At 38.8% G+C, this 13,839-nt stretch overlaps 1 protein-coding gene across 1 annotated transcript in view; it reads left to right on the forward strand.

Moving 5' to 3' along the window:
* LOC119495256 (VPS10 domain-containing receptor SorCS1-like) overlaps positions 1-13,839 on the forward strand; it is a 62,177-nt gene that overhangs the window by 42,410 nt on the left and 5,928 nt on the right. The window contains exons 17-26 of the mRNA XM_037781546.1: positions 488-601; positions 1,682-1,853; positions 2,131-2,317; positions 3,734-3,867; positions 3,973-4,096; positions 5,982-6,094; positions 6,943-7,077; positions 10,878-10,977; positions 12,052-12,160; positions 13,247-13,401. Of these exons, the coding sequence (XP_037637474.1) occupies positions 488-601; positions 1,682-1,853; positions 2,131-2,317; positions 3,734-3,867; positions 3,973-4,096; positions 5,982-6,094; positions 6,943-7,077; positions 10,878-10,977; positions 12,052-12,160; positions 13,247-13,401 (1,343 nt within the window). The remainder of the gene's footprint in view (positions 1-487; positions 602-1,681; positions 1,854-2,130; positions 2,318-3,733; positions 3,868-3,972; positions 4,097-5,981; positions 6,095-6,942; positions 7,078-10,877; positions 10,978-12,051; positions 12,161-13,246; positions 13,402-13,839) is intronic.

A 13,839-nucleotide genomic window follows, 5' to 3' on the forward strand; every position in this document is an offset into this window, starting at 1 on the left:
ACTCTTGAGTCTATTATTAGATACTTCTGTATGATTAACAAGTGTCACTTCAAGTCACGACTTCTTGTACTTCTGCACCACTTGACTTTCTTTCTTTGTGATCTCACTGGTACATGAACAGCACCTACCATTATATTAAACAAGCGTAACACCACTTTAAAAGGCTTATTAAACTTTCCAACTCTGAGAGTGTGTTTCTCTGATCATGATGAAAAAACATCTGACAGATCCCTCTGACTCTCTCAAGGTATAATTATAGTCTGTGTAAACACGCACAATCCTTTTTCTGCTTCAGAAGTTTGATACTTAAAACTAAAATACTGAGCTGCTGTGTGGTGGAAAATGTTCTCAAGCCTACAACACTTCTATTCACAGTAGACATGTACTTATTGTGTATGATTCTATTTGAGCTGAGTAATTATATTTGGTATTTTAAATGAATGATAACTAATCTCTTTTTCTGTGTTTGTTTATCCAACTGAAACAGCGACTACGGGTTTGAGAGGCAGATTGACGGGAGCTGTGCTCCGGCTTTCTGGTTCGTTCCTTCAGCGACATCTAGAGACTGCATCACGGGGACAAGCTTCCTTAACACCACAGGGTACACCTGATTCCTTTGTATTGCCACGAGCGGAGGGAGTAGTGGGTTTAAGAATGTCTCTTGTTACATTCAAGGTTAACATTCTTGAAAATCACCTGCGATTCTGTGTGTGGTTGTTTCTTTGTATTATACATGAAATGTTCTTAACCTTCAGAACAGATATGATGAAGGTTGGAAGACAATCAGAACACAAATAGGATTACAAATCTTCATCATATTTATTGCCAAAATAACCAATGAACTAGCAGCCACAATAAGCAGACTGCACCTGAACAACACATGCTGCAATTGAGATTGCTTGAAAACTAGTTAGCAAGCGAGTAGAGAATTCAAAATACTCTGGCTAAAAGTAATGGATAAATAGTTGAAACGGTTTCACGTAGTTTTGTATGATACAAAATATTGTAACAATATTATTCTTTGTATCATTAATAGTGTTAAATAACATGTAACAAATGGACACAATTGTAACCGATGGCTAGTGTTGATAAAAATTGAGGACGGAACCTGCCAAAATAAAAAATAAATGATGCGATAAATAAATAAATATGCCATTAAATGTATCCAAAATAATATTGAAAATAAATGTAGGCATTAATTAATTGATAAAATGTGACATAAATTGATATTTCTGTTTTGATTTGCTTCTTTATTTATTTACCTTTGCATTGTTTCCCCTATCCATTTACTCTTCTATTTAGTTTTCCCTTTTATTTATTTATTTATTTTCATTAACTTTTAAATTAATTATCAAATATCAATTTATGTCACATTTTATCAATTAAATAATGCTTACGTTGTTTTTTTATATTTCTTTTGGTACATTTAATGGCATATATATTTTTTATCGAGCCATTTATTTATTTTATTTTATTTTGGCAGGTTCCGTCCTCCATAGATAAAGAGCTAATCTGATAGAGCTGTGTGGTTATGGTAGACAAAAAAAAGGTTGGAAATCACTGTTATAAATCTCTTATGAATGTCTCCCTGTGTGCATGTGTTGTTATACATATATTCTGTCTTCTTTTACACTCATGTGGTGCTCATCTGTGTCTTTTGGGGGTCTTTAAATAATTCCAGATATCGCCGGGCTTTGTCTAACAACTGCACTGAGGGAACACTGTTGAAGTACAGCCCCAGGCGACAGAAGTGTCCCAGTCAGGCCCCCAGGGGCCTCCAGCTCCTCACCAGTGAGGGAACACTGGTGGCAACACTGGAGAGGAATGTCACTTTCTTGGTCTTTCTGGAAGAGGTGCTGACTTCACTTTATCAAAGCAACAGTAGTGTGTTTTACAGGGTGAAACTCGTAGGCTGCATGCTTTTTCTTTAGTGTTTTATCTGTGTATCAAGATGCTGTCAGAGAGGCTGGAACACCAGCATATCAAATAAATATGCAGTGACGTGAGTTACCACTTGACCTCGTTCTTGTAGATATTATGGTAAATGCTCTCTGTTATGTGTCAGCGAGGACACTGACAAAACAACGGAGGCTACAGTGTGAGTGACAGTATTTTGTTTTCTTTTTGAAGGGTCTCGGCTCCATGACAAGTATAACAGTGGACTTTGGCGACGGGACAGCCATATCGTACGTTAACATAAGCTCCATAGACGACGGGGTCAAGCATATCTACAGTAAAGTTGGCATCTACCAAGTTTCTGCTACAGCAACCAACATCCTGGGCTCTGACAGGGTGATACTCTACCTCCACGTCTCCTGTGAGTCAAATATGTCGTCATTTAAAAGTGGCTGCTAGAACATAAACATTGTATGATTATTCTTGAATGTGAAAACTGCCCCTTTTTTCCTCTAGAATACTCTTTAAAGGGGAACACCACCTAAATTATGAATTCCACCATGTTATTTTCATGGTCTGGGAAAGTTCAATCAATATTTGTGAACATGAGCTACTCTCTCTCAAAGCCAGGAGCCAGAGAAGTAAGTCTCAAACTTGTGATGTTATATGGTATAAAGTCTTCTTTCTTATACCCAAATGAGCTTTATTCTACTCTAGTGTTCTTGGCCATGAATCAGAAAATGTTCCCATATAGTCAGAACATTCCTCTCAGTGTCATCTATAACATCTCTCCCTATTCATTGTCTATGGAGCTACACACTTTATACCCAATGACATCAGTTTTAGCACTCTAGTTTTTAAATTTGGGATAAAGTTGTTCATGTTTACTAATATTTTTGGACTGTCTTAGACCATAGGAATAACATGTATGAATTTTGAAAATGGGCGTAGTTTACCTTTAAGTTAATGTCTGCACCATTTTAATCAGTTGCGTAATACCTTTTTACTTCCTCTCATCATCTGCATATATGATAAGGTGAACTTGTTAGGAACTAACTTCATTTTACAGGTACACTGTGTAGGATTTTGCGGCATTTAGCAATGAGGTTGCAGATTCAGATTGTCAAGGCTGACACATAGAGACAGACAACCATTCACATTCACACCTACGGGCAATTTTAGAGTCAATCTACTGTATAATAGTTCATAAATAACTTTCTAATCTAACAGACCTATAACTCTTAGAATCTGCAAATATGTTTAATACATGTCTAATATCTTTCTGGTTCATTTCTCTTTTGTTGTTCTTTCACATAACTAAGACTATAGAAGTGTAAAAAATAGGCTATATGTCAAATACAGGAGAGGGTCCGCAGTATATTCTCTATCTTGTAAGGGGTCCGTGGCTGAAAATAGATGGAGAACGTATAGACTATCCAACAAAAGATCCAACAGCCTTCAAATAGCTCAAAACACTTCAACTTGTTAGCCTTTACAAAGCAAAATAATTCAAACACTTGGGAAAACATGGTCACGGCTCTTCTGTAACTTCAAATTGGCTCATTAAAACGAGACTACATCCAAAATCTCCATCCAAAGAGAAGAGCAGCTGTGGTCAGTTTGAATTCAGCTCATTGTAATGGTTTCCAATGGTGACATTTTCATGGCGCCAAAAACGATCAAAACATCCACAGACACTTGTCAAAACACTCCCGCAGTGCAATCAACTTCTTCACTACAGTATATGCTCAGTGTGTTCCAGGCAGTCATTGTTGTGCCAAAATATGGCTAAATGCAAAAGCTTTTAATTTATAGTGTTCATGTTTTCTCTCTAAAGGTCAACTTGAACACGTCCAGCTCTTGGCTCCTTCGGTGGCCGTCAAGAACAAAGCAGTAAACCTCACGACCGTGTTACGCCCCAGCAATGTGGGAACAGTCAGCTATTTCTGGTGGTTTGATAACAAAACGGAGGTAAGTCTTACTTTCTCATTCTCTACCATGCAGCCTATTCACTGAATGACATGATAGATTCACAAGTCACCACAGTACATCTCTCTCTGTCTCTTTGCCTGTCAGCCCGTTGTGACTCTGGACGGAGCGACGTCCTTCGCTTTCTCCAAGGAGGGAAGTCACACCGTCACTGTCCAAGCTTCAGTTGGCAATACTGTCTATCAGGACCAAATGACTCTGGCCGTTTATGGTAAACTCAATATTAATCACGTAGACAGCCTCTTAATATAATTAAAAAGTGAAAACTATGGAGTCAGGTTTGTGTCTTCAAATTGAGAGTGAATCAATAAAAGTTCTTAAATCTTCAAAGCCTTTTGACATCTTATCACAAGGATGCTTACTTGATTTTTCGGGAGCTTTTGTAGCCTTTAACAGTGGATGGTGTTTGCTTAGTTGTCATGGTGATGGTTTAGTTGTTATCACATGACTTAAAAGTATGGGAATGGGCCACGTGATAACAGATGGTTGTACTGTATGTGAAGCAAACAAATCGCTGATTAAGGCCATGAGATGTAGCTGAAAGCTAAAGTAAGTGCACCTTGTAATAAGAACTGTTTTTGTTAAGCTACTGTTTCCAAGGTCAAGAATGAACCTGTTTGTTTATTCATTCCTAGGCCTGTCACGATAACTACTTTTGTTGGACGACAGAAATAATTGCGATAAAGGAACAGAGAGGAATGCTCTCTCTGAAATGACCTGTGAGTCTCCCATCAAGGGCTAGATTTTGTCCAATGATGCCAAAAATATTCTGTTTACTGCTGGTTTAAGAAATTACATCAACATTGAACCATCCAAACAAAAGCACATAAAACATGGACCGTACAATAAACTGAGTCTGAAAAAGGGAATTCTTAAGTGGGTAGCACCAAAACTTAGAAAGTATACACACACACACACACTTACAAAGTTAATTGATTTCTTTTGTTTCAGTTTTAAATATTTCCACATTTTTTCCAAAATTCATATGAAAATGACAAGTTTTGTAAAATTCCTGAGGCTTCTGTTTGATGCTGATGAAGGAGTTGGATATATATTAAATCTCCAGGGACTAACAATGCCTGTCCTAGCTGCCAATAGTGGGAGATCAATATATTTTATCATGGGAACAGAGACAGGAACTCTAACCGTCTTGTCTAGTCATACCTATTAAACAGAGTTGAGGATTTAGAGATATATAATGATGCATGCACACGGATAAAGTATCAACAACAAGATATATTTGCAAGAATCTCTTTGCTTCGTACAACAGCAAGATTGACATTTCACCATTTATCTTATGTATAATATGCAGCATCTTAAAAAGAATTAACTGAAGTCGTAAATCATATCAACATCTATGATCTTTGAGACAGAAATATGTTCAGTTCTCTTCATCAATTTGAATTTGGTCAGTCACGTTGCCATTTAAGCCTAGCCTCCATATTTTCTGCTGAAAATACAGAATTTACTCTGTATAGTACTCTGTTATATGAAGTATCTGAGGTGGATTAGTGTAAAAAGGGATTCTTTATCATTAAAGAGGACCTATTATGCTTTTGTGCTTTTTCCCTTTCCTTTAGTGTGTTATATATTTCTTTGTGCATGTAAAAGGTCTGCACAGTTATGAAGCTCAAAATCCACTCCAAAGGGAGTTACTTTCCCCCACAGACACACTGCTCCCGAACTGCCTGAAACGCCTTGCTTGAAGTCCTGCCTTTTCTTCCGTAACGTGGTGATGTCACCAAGTAACACATTTGCATAATACCTGCCTAACAGCTAGTTTGGCACGCCCTCAAACAAAGCTAGTTGGAGCGGAGCTGAAGCGGAGTCCGAAGAGTTTGGTTTGGTTTACCAATCACAACAGTTGAGCAGCTTTTTCGGGGTATGGAGGGAGAGCTCAAACAGAGCGTTTCAGACAGAGGTGCTGCAACACAGCCGGTATGAGAAAAATAAAGTGTTTTTTGAACATTAAAGCATGTAATCATATTCTGGTAGAAACCCGAAATACAAGTATGCACCTGAAAATAAGCATAATAGGTCCTCTTTAAAGTTAGACAGAAGACGTACATTAGGTCTGATTTCTGTCTACATTTCAGATTATTTCCGGTCGCACGTTTTGGCCTTTTCTTCTAATTTGGACGATCTGAACCCCGGAGTGTCTGAGTGGAGAGAGGACATCGGCAGAGTGGTGAAGAGCTCCATGGTTCAGGTCAGTTCTTCAGTTAAATACCGTAATGCAATCAGGAATGAACTGAGCTCCTCATTCAGATTCTGGCAATAAGCAGCTTTGCACTATAGCCTGGAGAGAAAAACTCAAGTCTCTGTCTAGTGAGCCTGTGACATTTCCATTCTTGGTTATGCTGCGTCTGTAATGTATGCATACGGTCTTGTGTCAAGCGTTGCACTCCACTACTCGCATTGTCTTTAACCTCACTTGCTGTGTAATTAGTTGTTAACCTCTACACGCTGACATGGCGCAGCACCTGAAATCATCATTGCCAGTACAAGCTTTCAACTGAACTTGTCAAAAACACTAAAGGGCAGTAAAAGCACGGTTGCCATTTGCTGAATGCCATTGCCTCGAGAGAACACCAAAACCTCAAGTAAAAAGAGCCTAACTGTGGTTAAGTGCGTCTGGCTTCCCCTTTCAGACACTGTGGGGATGTCAAAAAAAGCAGCAGGTTATGTAAAAGACCTGGATACTGAGCTCTATATATATCCTACAGTAGCCCTCAGTATGAAACATTCACTTTGACCTTCTGTCTTGTCAGATATTACCATGGTTTACACCAGGAAACTGACAGGAGACCTCTGGTTACGGCATAAATGCACTAAAAGCCCTAGCCTTTACCAAAGACTGTCAAATTGAGCTTGTGTGTTTCAGTTGATCCGTGCATTATATCTTGACAGTGACTGGTACCTGGTAGGCAAATGATATATGAAGCAGAGAGCCAGGAGTATTTACTCATTAATACGGGGCCGAAGCATGGAATATCACCCACGAAACACTGTCAATTAAAAAACCCTTTTAATGAGCTTTTGTTGTTATTATTAAAGGTCACAGGAATCAACGAGGATCAGCTCCTGGTCTCCGTGCTCCCAGGTTTGCCAACAACAGCAGAGATTTTCATCGTGCCTCAGAGGAGGCCAAGAGACGGAGCCATGGATGAAAAGTGGGCCCACCTGGATCAGGTACTGTCTCATCAAATCATTTTAATGCCCCCACCCCCCTGGCAGATGCTCACTACAATGTGGTTTTCTGTGATAATTAAAACTGCACAAAAGTAAGCTGAGGAGTCAAAAGACTGTCTCTAGAGAGGAAATGCCTGGAGGATTCTGTCTTTTACATTTAGAGTGCCATACAACACTATCGAGTTTTCAGTTTGAGCTATTTAATAATGTTTGGACATTTCTCTCACCAGAAGGTTACATCTCCTTTAAGTGGGTCGACACGTGCAACAGATTACAGAAGCATGGTCTTCTAGTATAGGCACATATACATATAAAATCAATTGTTTCCAGTATTTCACATATTTTTCACATTGTAGGCGTAAGATAAAAGTCTCCTTATAATTTATTTCATCGACAGTTGTAGTCCAGTCTTCCTTTGTTGAAGGATTTGCCTGCAGACATTTTGCATAATAGCTTTCTTCCTCATAATTAAAAGTATCCTGTGCCATTAGTTTATCCAGGATTTTATCCTGTTACAATTAGGGCTGTCAAACGATTAAAATATTTACTCGCTATTAATCGTACATTTTTCATCTGTTCAAAATGTACCTTAAAGGAAGATTTGTCAAGTATTTAATACTCTAATCAACATGGGAGTGGGCAAATATGCTTGCTTTATGAAAATGTATGTATATATTTATTATTGACAAAACAATGTTAAATATTGTCCAGAAACCCTCACAGGTACTGCATTTAGCATAAAAAATATGCTCAAATCATAACATGGCAAACTGCAGCCCAACAGGCAACAACAGCTGTCAGTGTGTCAGTGTGCTGACTTGACTATGACTTGCCCCAAACTGCATATGATTATCATAAAGTGGGCATGTCTGTAAAGGGGAGACTCGTGGGTACCCATAGAACCCATTTTCATTCACATATTTTGAGGTCAGAGGTCAAGGGACCCCTTTGAAAATGACCATCCCAATTTCTTTCTCCAACAAGTTTGGTGCGATATTTAACCCTCTTCGCCACAAGCTAGTATGACATGGTCGGTAGGTTTTGTAGTTTCATATGATACCAGTATCTTCATGCTAGCTTTAGAAATGAGCCCACTACAACCTAAAAATTGCAAGTTGCGTTAAAGAAATAAGTGACGTTAAAACAAATTTGCGTTAATGAGTTATTATCGTATTAATTTTGACAGCCCTAATACATTTAGAATCAATTGTTTCCAGTATTTTATATTTTGTTTGCATTGTAGGCCTGAGATAAAGGTCAATTTCTTCTTACAATTTATTTCATTGACATACACTGTCCAGTCTTCCTTTCTTGGAGGGTTTGCCTGCAGCCATTTTGCATTATAGCTTTCTTGCTTGTTCTATGAGTTTTAATCTTATGTGCATCAATGAATATGTTGACCACATTAGTTCCACTATCCTCAGCTTGTTTAATTTCTTTACTAAAGTAGTCTCTGACCTAAGGATGTGTGAAGAACAGAGGTATTTCAAAGAAACAGCATGTGTGCACTGTAATCAAAATACAGTGAACAGATACTTGTACAGTACTTGCACAGATAGCGTCCCTCTTATCTCTACTCTTTTCCTTTATTTGTTTGAGATATAAAATATCTTACACAAGAAGCTAAAAGTCAAATGAACTTTACATTATCGCTGATCATTCTCCAGTTCTTTGAATCTTTTTTCCTATACCTTCAAGGCAGCCATTGGTTTCTATAAATTTCAGTCCAGTATAAGAACTTGCAGAGACTTAAAACTTGTTTTTCCGTGAGGCAATACATCACAATGAGCATCATGTCTGCATTTATTCTTGTCAAAGTTACATTATTGTTGCATGGTAACACAGTTTTAAGTGCAGCTCGATTTGGAAAGTCTGCACCCCGTCGCCACGCAACAATAAGGTTAAGTTTGACAGAAATAAATGCAGACATGATGCTCATTGTGACGGATCACCGAAGTCAACCAAGTTTAAAGTCTCTGCAAAAGTATTTTGATACCACGGTGAAATGATGACACCGCTGGCTGGTTGGTAGGAAAAGCACTGTGTTATTCTTTGGAAAAGGTCAGCAGTAATGAAGAGTGGACATGTTTTGTAGTAATTGGGGTAAAAAATCCCACAAACTCTGGCGTGGTTCATTAAGTGAAAACACACACAGAGAACAATCTCTTCTCAAATAGCTCCATAAGACATCCTCCTCATTTAGTGTTAGAGCAAACTCCTTTGATTCCCTGCGGAGTCATTCAGTCGAAGAACTGCTTGTCAATTCTACTGTATTTGTGGTTTTATGATGGTTTCATCATGCGACACATACATTGTTTGTTTTCTTTGCCGCTACACAAAAGAAAATGTGATTGCACTTATTTTATCACCAAGGCTTAAGCTTTAAAAAATGAGATTTTGAGTCTTACTCAAGTCCTAAATGATTTAATGTTCCCACACGCACTTTGTATTTCAATCCCTCCTGAAGAGTAATGCATAATGTTAACACTAGAGGGCAATGTCTTCCCATGTAAAAGCACTCAAGCAGCATCCATCAGCGCACTGAAATAATACTCACAAAGCATCTCAGTACATGTTGCAGACTCACTGCCACATTTTAGAAAGTTTGAAGACTAAACTTTGAGATAATAAGAACACAACCAAAAGCATTTCAAGCCCCCATGCTTCACGGTTGTTATTGTTTTCTCACGGCGAAATAAGATTCGTCAAAACGAATCTCTTATCGTGTTATAGAAAGCTATTAAATATGTAAACAAAACAATAAAACGGCTCTGTCTTTCAAGCGCCAGCTAAAACCGAAGCTCATTTATTCATCATAACGGATGGGACCTCGATGTATCACAAGTAAACATAATTTTGCTGGCTCACAGTCAGTCTTGAACTAAGTTAATAGGTATTTAATTACATTGATGCATCATATAATTGGCAGCACGGAGAAAAGAGACAAACTGGGGCAGGCGGCCTGGATTGGGAATTAAAGAGATGTATTTATCTAAAGCCTGTCTGATTACCTGGCAGAACCTCACAGACAATAGGGTAATAAATCTTCAGTTCACCGCTCTCATCTCCATTGAGTGACTTTGCAATGTGGATGCATTAAAGCGAGCGTGTGCCCACACACACACATGGCGAGTGTATGTGTGGTGCAGCTTATTAAAATGTGTAATAGATTTACTGACCCTGATATGCCACTAGAACAAAAAGTAATTATTCATACTGTGTAGAGCAGTCTAATTTTAACCAGTGGAAAGATTTTAGAAAGCGCAAGATGGAATTAGTGAGGCATGGCTAAGGACTCAAATGGGCTCCGGGAAGGCATTTTGGTCTCCTGTTAAATGAGTGCTTCATCTAGGTGTGAAAAGCAGGGGAACTTGAGGCACTTCAGGGTGCGAAATTTAAACAGTAATTTCATGATATTAGAACATACTTTGATTTCCAATAGCTTGTCTTCTTGAAAACAGGTACACTGAACAAAAAACATGTGAGAAATCACCGTTTTGATCGAAACAGCAAAAGGTTTGTTTTTCTTAAATGTCACTGCCACACCACATAGGCAGGCCTCCCTTTTACCTGATAGGGTTTCCATCGCCATTAAAAGCCTGCCCGCGTTTTTCTCTGCAGCAGGTTTGGTTTTCCGTGTCATATCAACGTTTGCTCCTCTTTAGAAAGAAGCAAAAATTCTGATCCATAATTCAGGCTGTTAGATGAAATGACTGCGGCTGAAATATTGATGACTGTGGAATATTGCCGTGCAGCCGCCGCTAACCGAGTCTTCTCTGCTCCGTCACTCCTCCTCATAGCTTTCTCAGGTTCTGCTAAGTGCTTTGAACCAAGACCTCATCCAGTTCACACTCAAACCGGGGGTGCAGGTGAACGTGTACGCCACGCAGCTGTCTCCAGGTGAGTCCGCTACCTCTGCCACACACCTACCTGAACAAACGGTTGTCACATCTATTTTTGGGAGAGAGAGAGAGGTGCATTTCCGGTGGTTGTCTCTCTGATATGAGGACAGACTTTGTGCAGCCCTTCCAGTAATAAAACAGTAGTACTAATGACTTGCCTTTCCAGGATGGAAGCACATGGCGGCCGTCTTACCTGGGTCCAGTTTTGCTGTAATTGGACCCTATGGTGAAAGAGGCTTATGTTGCTCTTATAATCCTTGTATTTTTCTTCTAACGATACTCCAATACTGTTTTTTATTCAAAGTAATGAGTGTAAGACAACTGTCTGTCTAGAATGAACCAAAAAAACATAGATTTTGGTTGATTATTATAGCTCCAAGAGAACAAAGCATGCCTTCAATCATGAAGATAATCTCATAATTGTGTATTTATGTTGGAGACAATGATTTTATTTTTTCAATTTAGCCTAAACTTAATATGTAAGAACTGTCTTTGGTATTCTGAATGGCTAATATACTACATTAAGCAATATTTTTTATGTAGCGACCCTAAATAGATTCAGCTCTATGGGTATTATAGGCAGGCAGTTACAATCAGTCACTTCCTGTTTTGTTGAGGTTTTTTCCCCGGTCAATCGGCATGGGGCTTGTTTTGATGCTGAGAAGAGATTATGAAGAGTTTCGTCTCTTTGCTTCTATACTCTCTGGCAATGTCACATCTACTGTTTTATATTTTTGCTTCCAGTTTGGAGGTAAAGAAGAATAGTAAGCCCACAGGCTTTCAAATGTAAATTAAATCTCAACTGTTTTATGTGTTTTAAATGTCGTATTGGTGTATTGTTTGTTTTTAATATATCTAAACTCACTGGAGAGCAGTATTGATAGTGAGTGGATTATCCTGGATAAACTAAACTATGGTGAAAAATATCATTAGCTATCTCAGTCAGAATAACAAGACAGCGGTGATCTCCATTGTTATATTATTTATATTCATATGAGATAAAAAATATGCTTTTATCCTCATTCGGCCAGCATGTGCGCTCAATTTCTCTTCCATTCTTTCTCCTTCAAAGCTCCTCTGGTGGACAGCAGTGACAGTGGCCACAGCGGCACCGCAGTCATCATGCTCGTGTCAGTCGTACTGATGGGCTTGGCTGTCTTTGTAATATATAAATTTAAAAGGTACAGTATACTGCATATAATATATTATAACCACAAACAAGGCACAGGAAAACTGTGTGAAAGAATGCGTGAAGATCAATCCGGAGATTTCCATCATTGCAGATATCTACGATAAGATGGATGTTATTGTTTTGTGTGTGCGTGTGCGTGTGCGTGCGCTTGTGTTTGCATAATGACCCTGTTCAGAGTCGGCCCCATTATCTACATGCGAGCACCTCACTGCTGAACTCCTAAAAACTTTCCAGAAGTATTCAGACTCCATATATCTCTGAGTTATGGACACCCGCGACGCAATAATAGCTCGAGGAATAAGACAATTCCCCTCTGTCTCAATCTGCAGAATATTACAGGGAATGACAGACTAATCAATTCCCCCAGAGTGCTGAATGGGTGTCAGAGTCCTGCAGTTATCAATATTCATCTATCTGACAATGTGAGGGTTGACCTTTCGGAAATGCTAAACACAGCCATCCAAGGTGAGGCACACTCTGCCGAATGGCAGGAAAGGTTGAGGAGATAAGCCCTGAGACAACATATATTATACAGTGAGAGACATACAGTAAATAGCATCCTCTGCTGCAGGTAATCCCATGCCAATCATAGAGGAACGGTTTAGTTCCTCCATAGTTTGTAGAATTTTTCTCATTAGAAAATAAATCATTACTTAACTTTTACTTTCAAGATCTTAATTACCACATTAAGAAATCAACTTTTATGGTCTCTGATGCTGCCTCAAAATGTCAGCGCACCAGCTGCGGCACAAAAATCACGAGGGGAGACTCTGAAATTAGAATTGCAAGATGTTAGTTTTAAGCAGAATTGGGGGTGCATCTGAGGGGATGAAAAATTGATTGAAAACGGAGGTGAACAATACGAAAGTGAGAGAGCAATGCCCAGTGGAATGCCAAATGCCCTAGTTTCCAGCTTTCAAGCAATCCTCTCCCATCCTTAACAGTTAAAAATAGTGTGTGACACATTATGCTTAGTGGAAGCATTAGTGAAACAGACCAGGTTTCCATTAGCTTGCCTTTTTTTGTTGAAATATATATATATATATGTCCCCCACCCCCTCTGTATGACCTACAGGAAGATCCCGGGCATCAACACATACACAGCGGAGCAGCCTGACAAAGAACAAGAGGTCATCCCGACAGTGACCTCCATAGTCGTCCCAAACCCTGAGGGGGACAAGCTGACCTCTCTGGATCATGTGGATGTGCAGTCGGACTCAAAAGGCAGAGGTATTAATGTGTCTTCCTTCAAGCTACAGTCAGTCCTCAAGAATATACACGGTTTATTCACATTATTTTAGATTCTTATGTTGGACAAGGAGGGTCTTTTCTTTATGTAGTGTTTTATTCTATCACTTGTCAAAATAAGTATTCAGTTGGTGATGCTATCAATCAATCAATCAATCAATCAATCAATCAATCAATCAATCAAATTTAATTTATATAGCATATTTCATACGACAGGCAGAAACTCAATGTGCTTCAAAAACAAAAAAACAGGCAAAGATCATATATGACAAAAACATACAGTATAAAAAAGAACCTATAAGATAAGAAGGTATTACAGTGAAAGGGGAATATTATTATTACACCTGTAAAGGAGGTCTGGTAATCACCACCTGCATTGTTTTCAATGCAACAAAAGGGGCGGTTTCCAAAATATTGGTC

Source organism: Sebastes umbrosus, chromosome 10 (genome assembly GCF_015220745.1).
Source record: "Sebastes umbrosus isolate fSebUmb1 chromosome 10, fSebUmb1.pri, whole genome shotgun sequence".
Classification (NCBI taxonomy): domain Eukaryota; kingdom Metazoa; phylum Chordata; class Actinopteri; order Perciformes; family Sebastidae; genus Sebastes; species Sebastes umbrosus.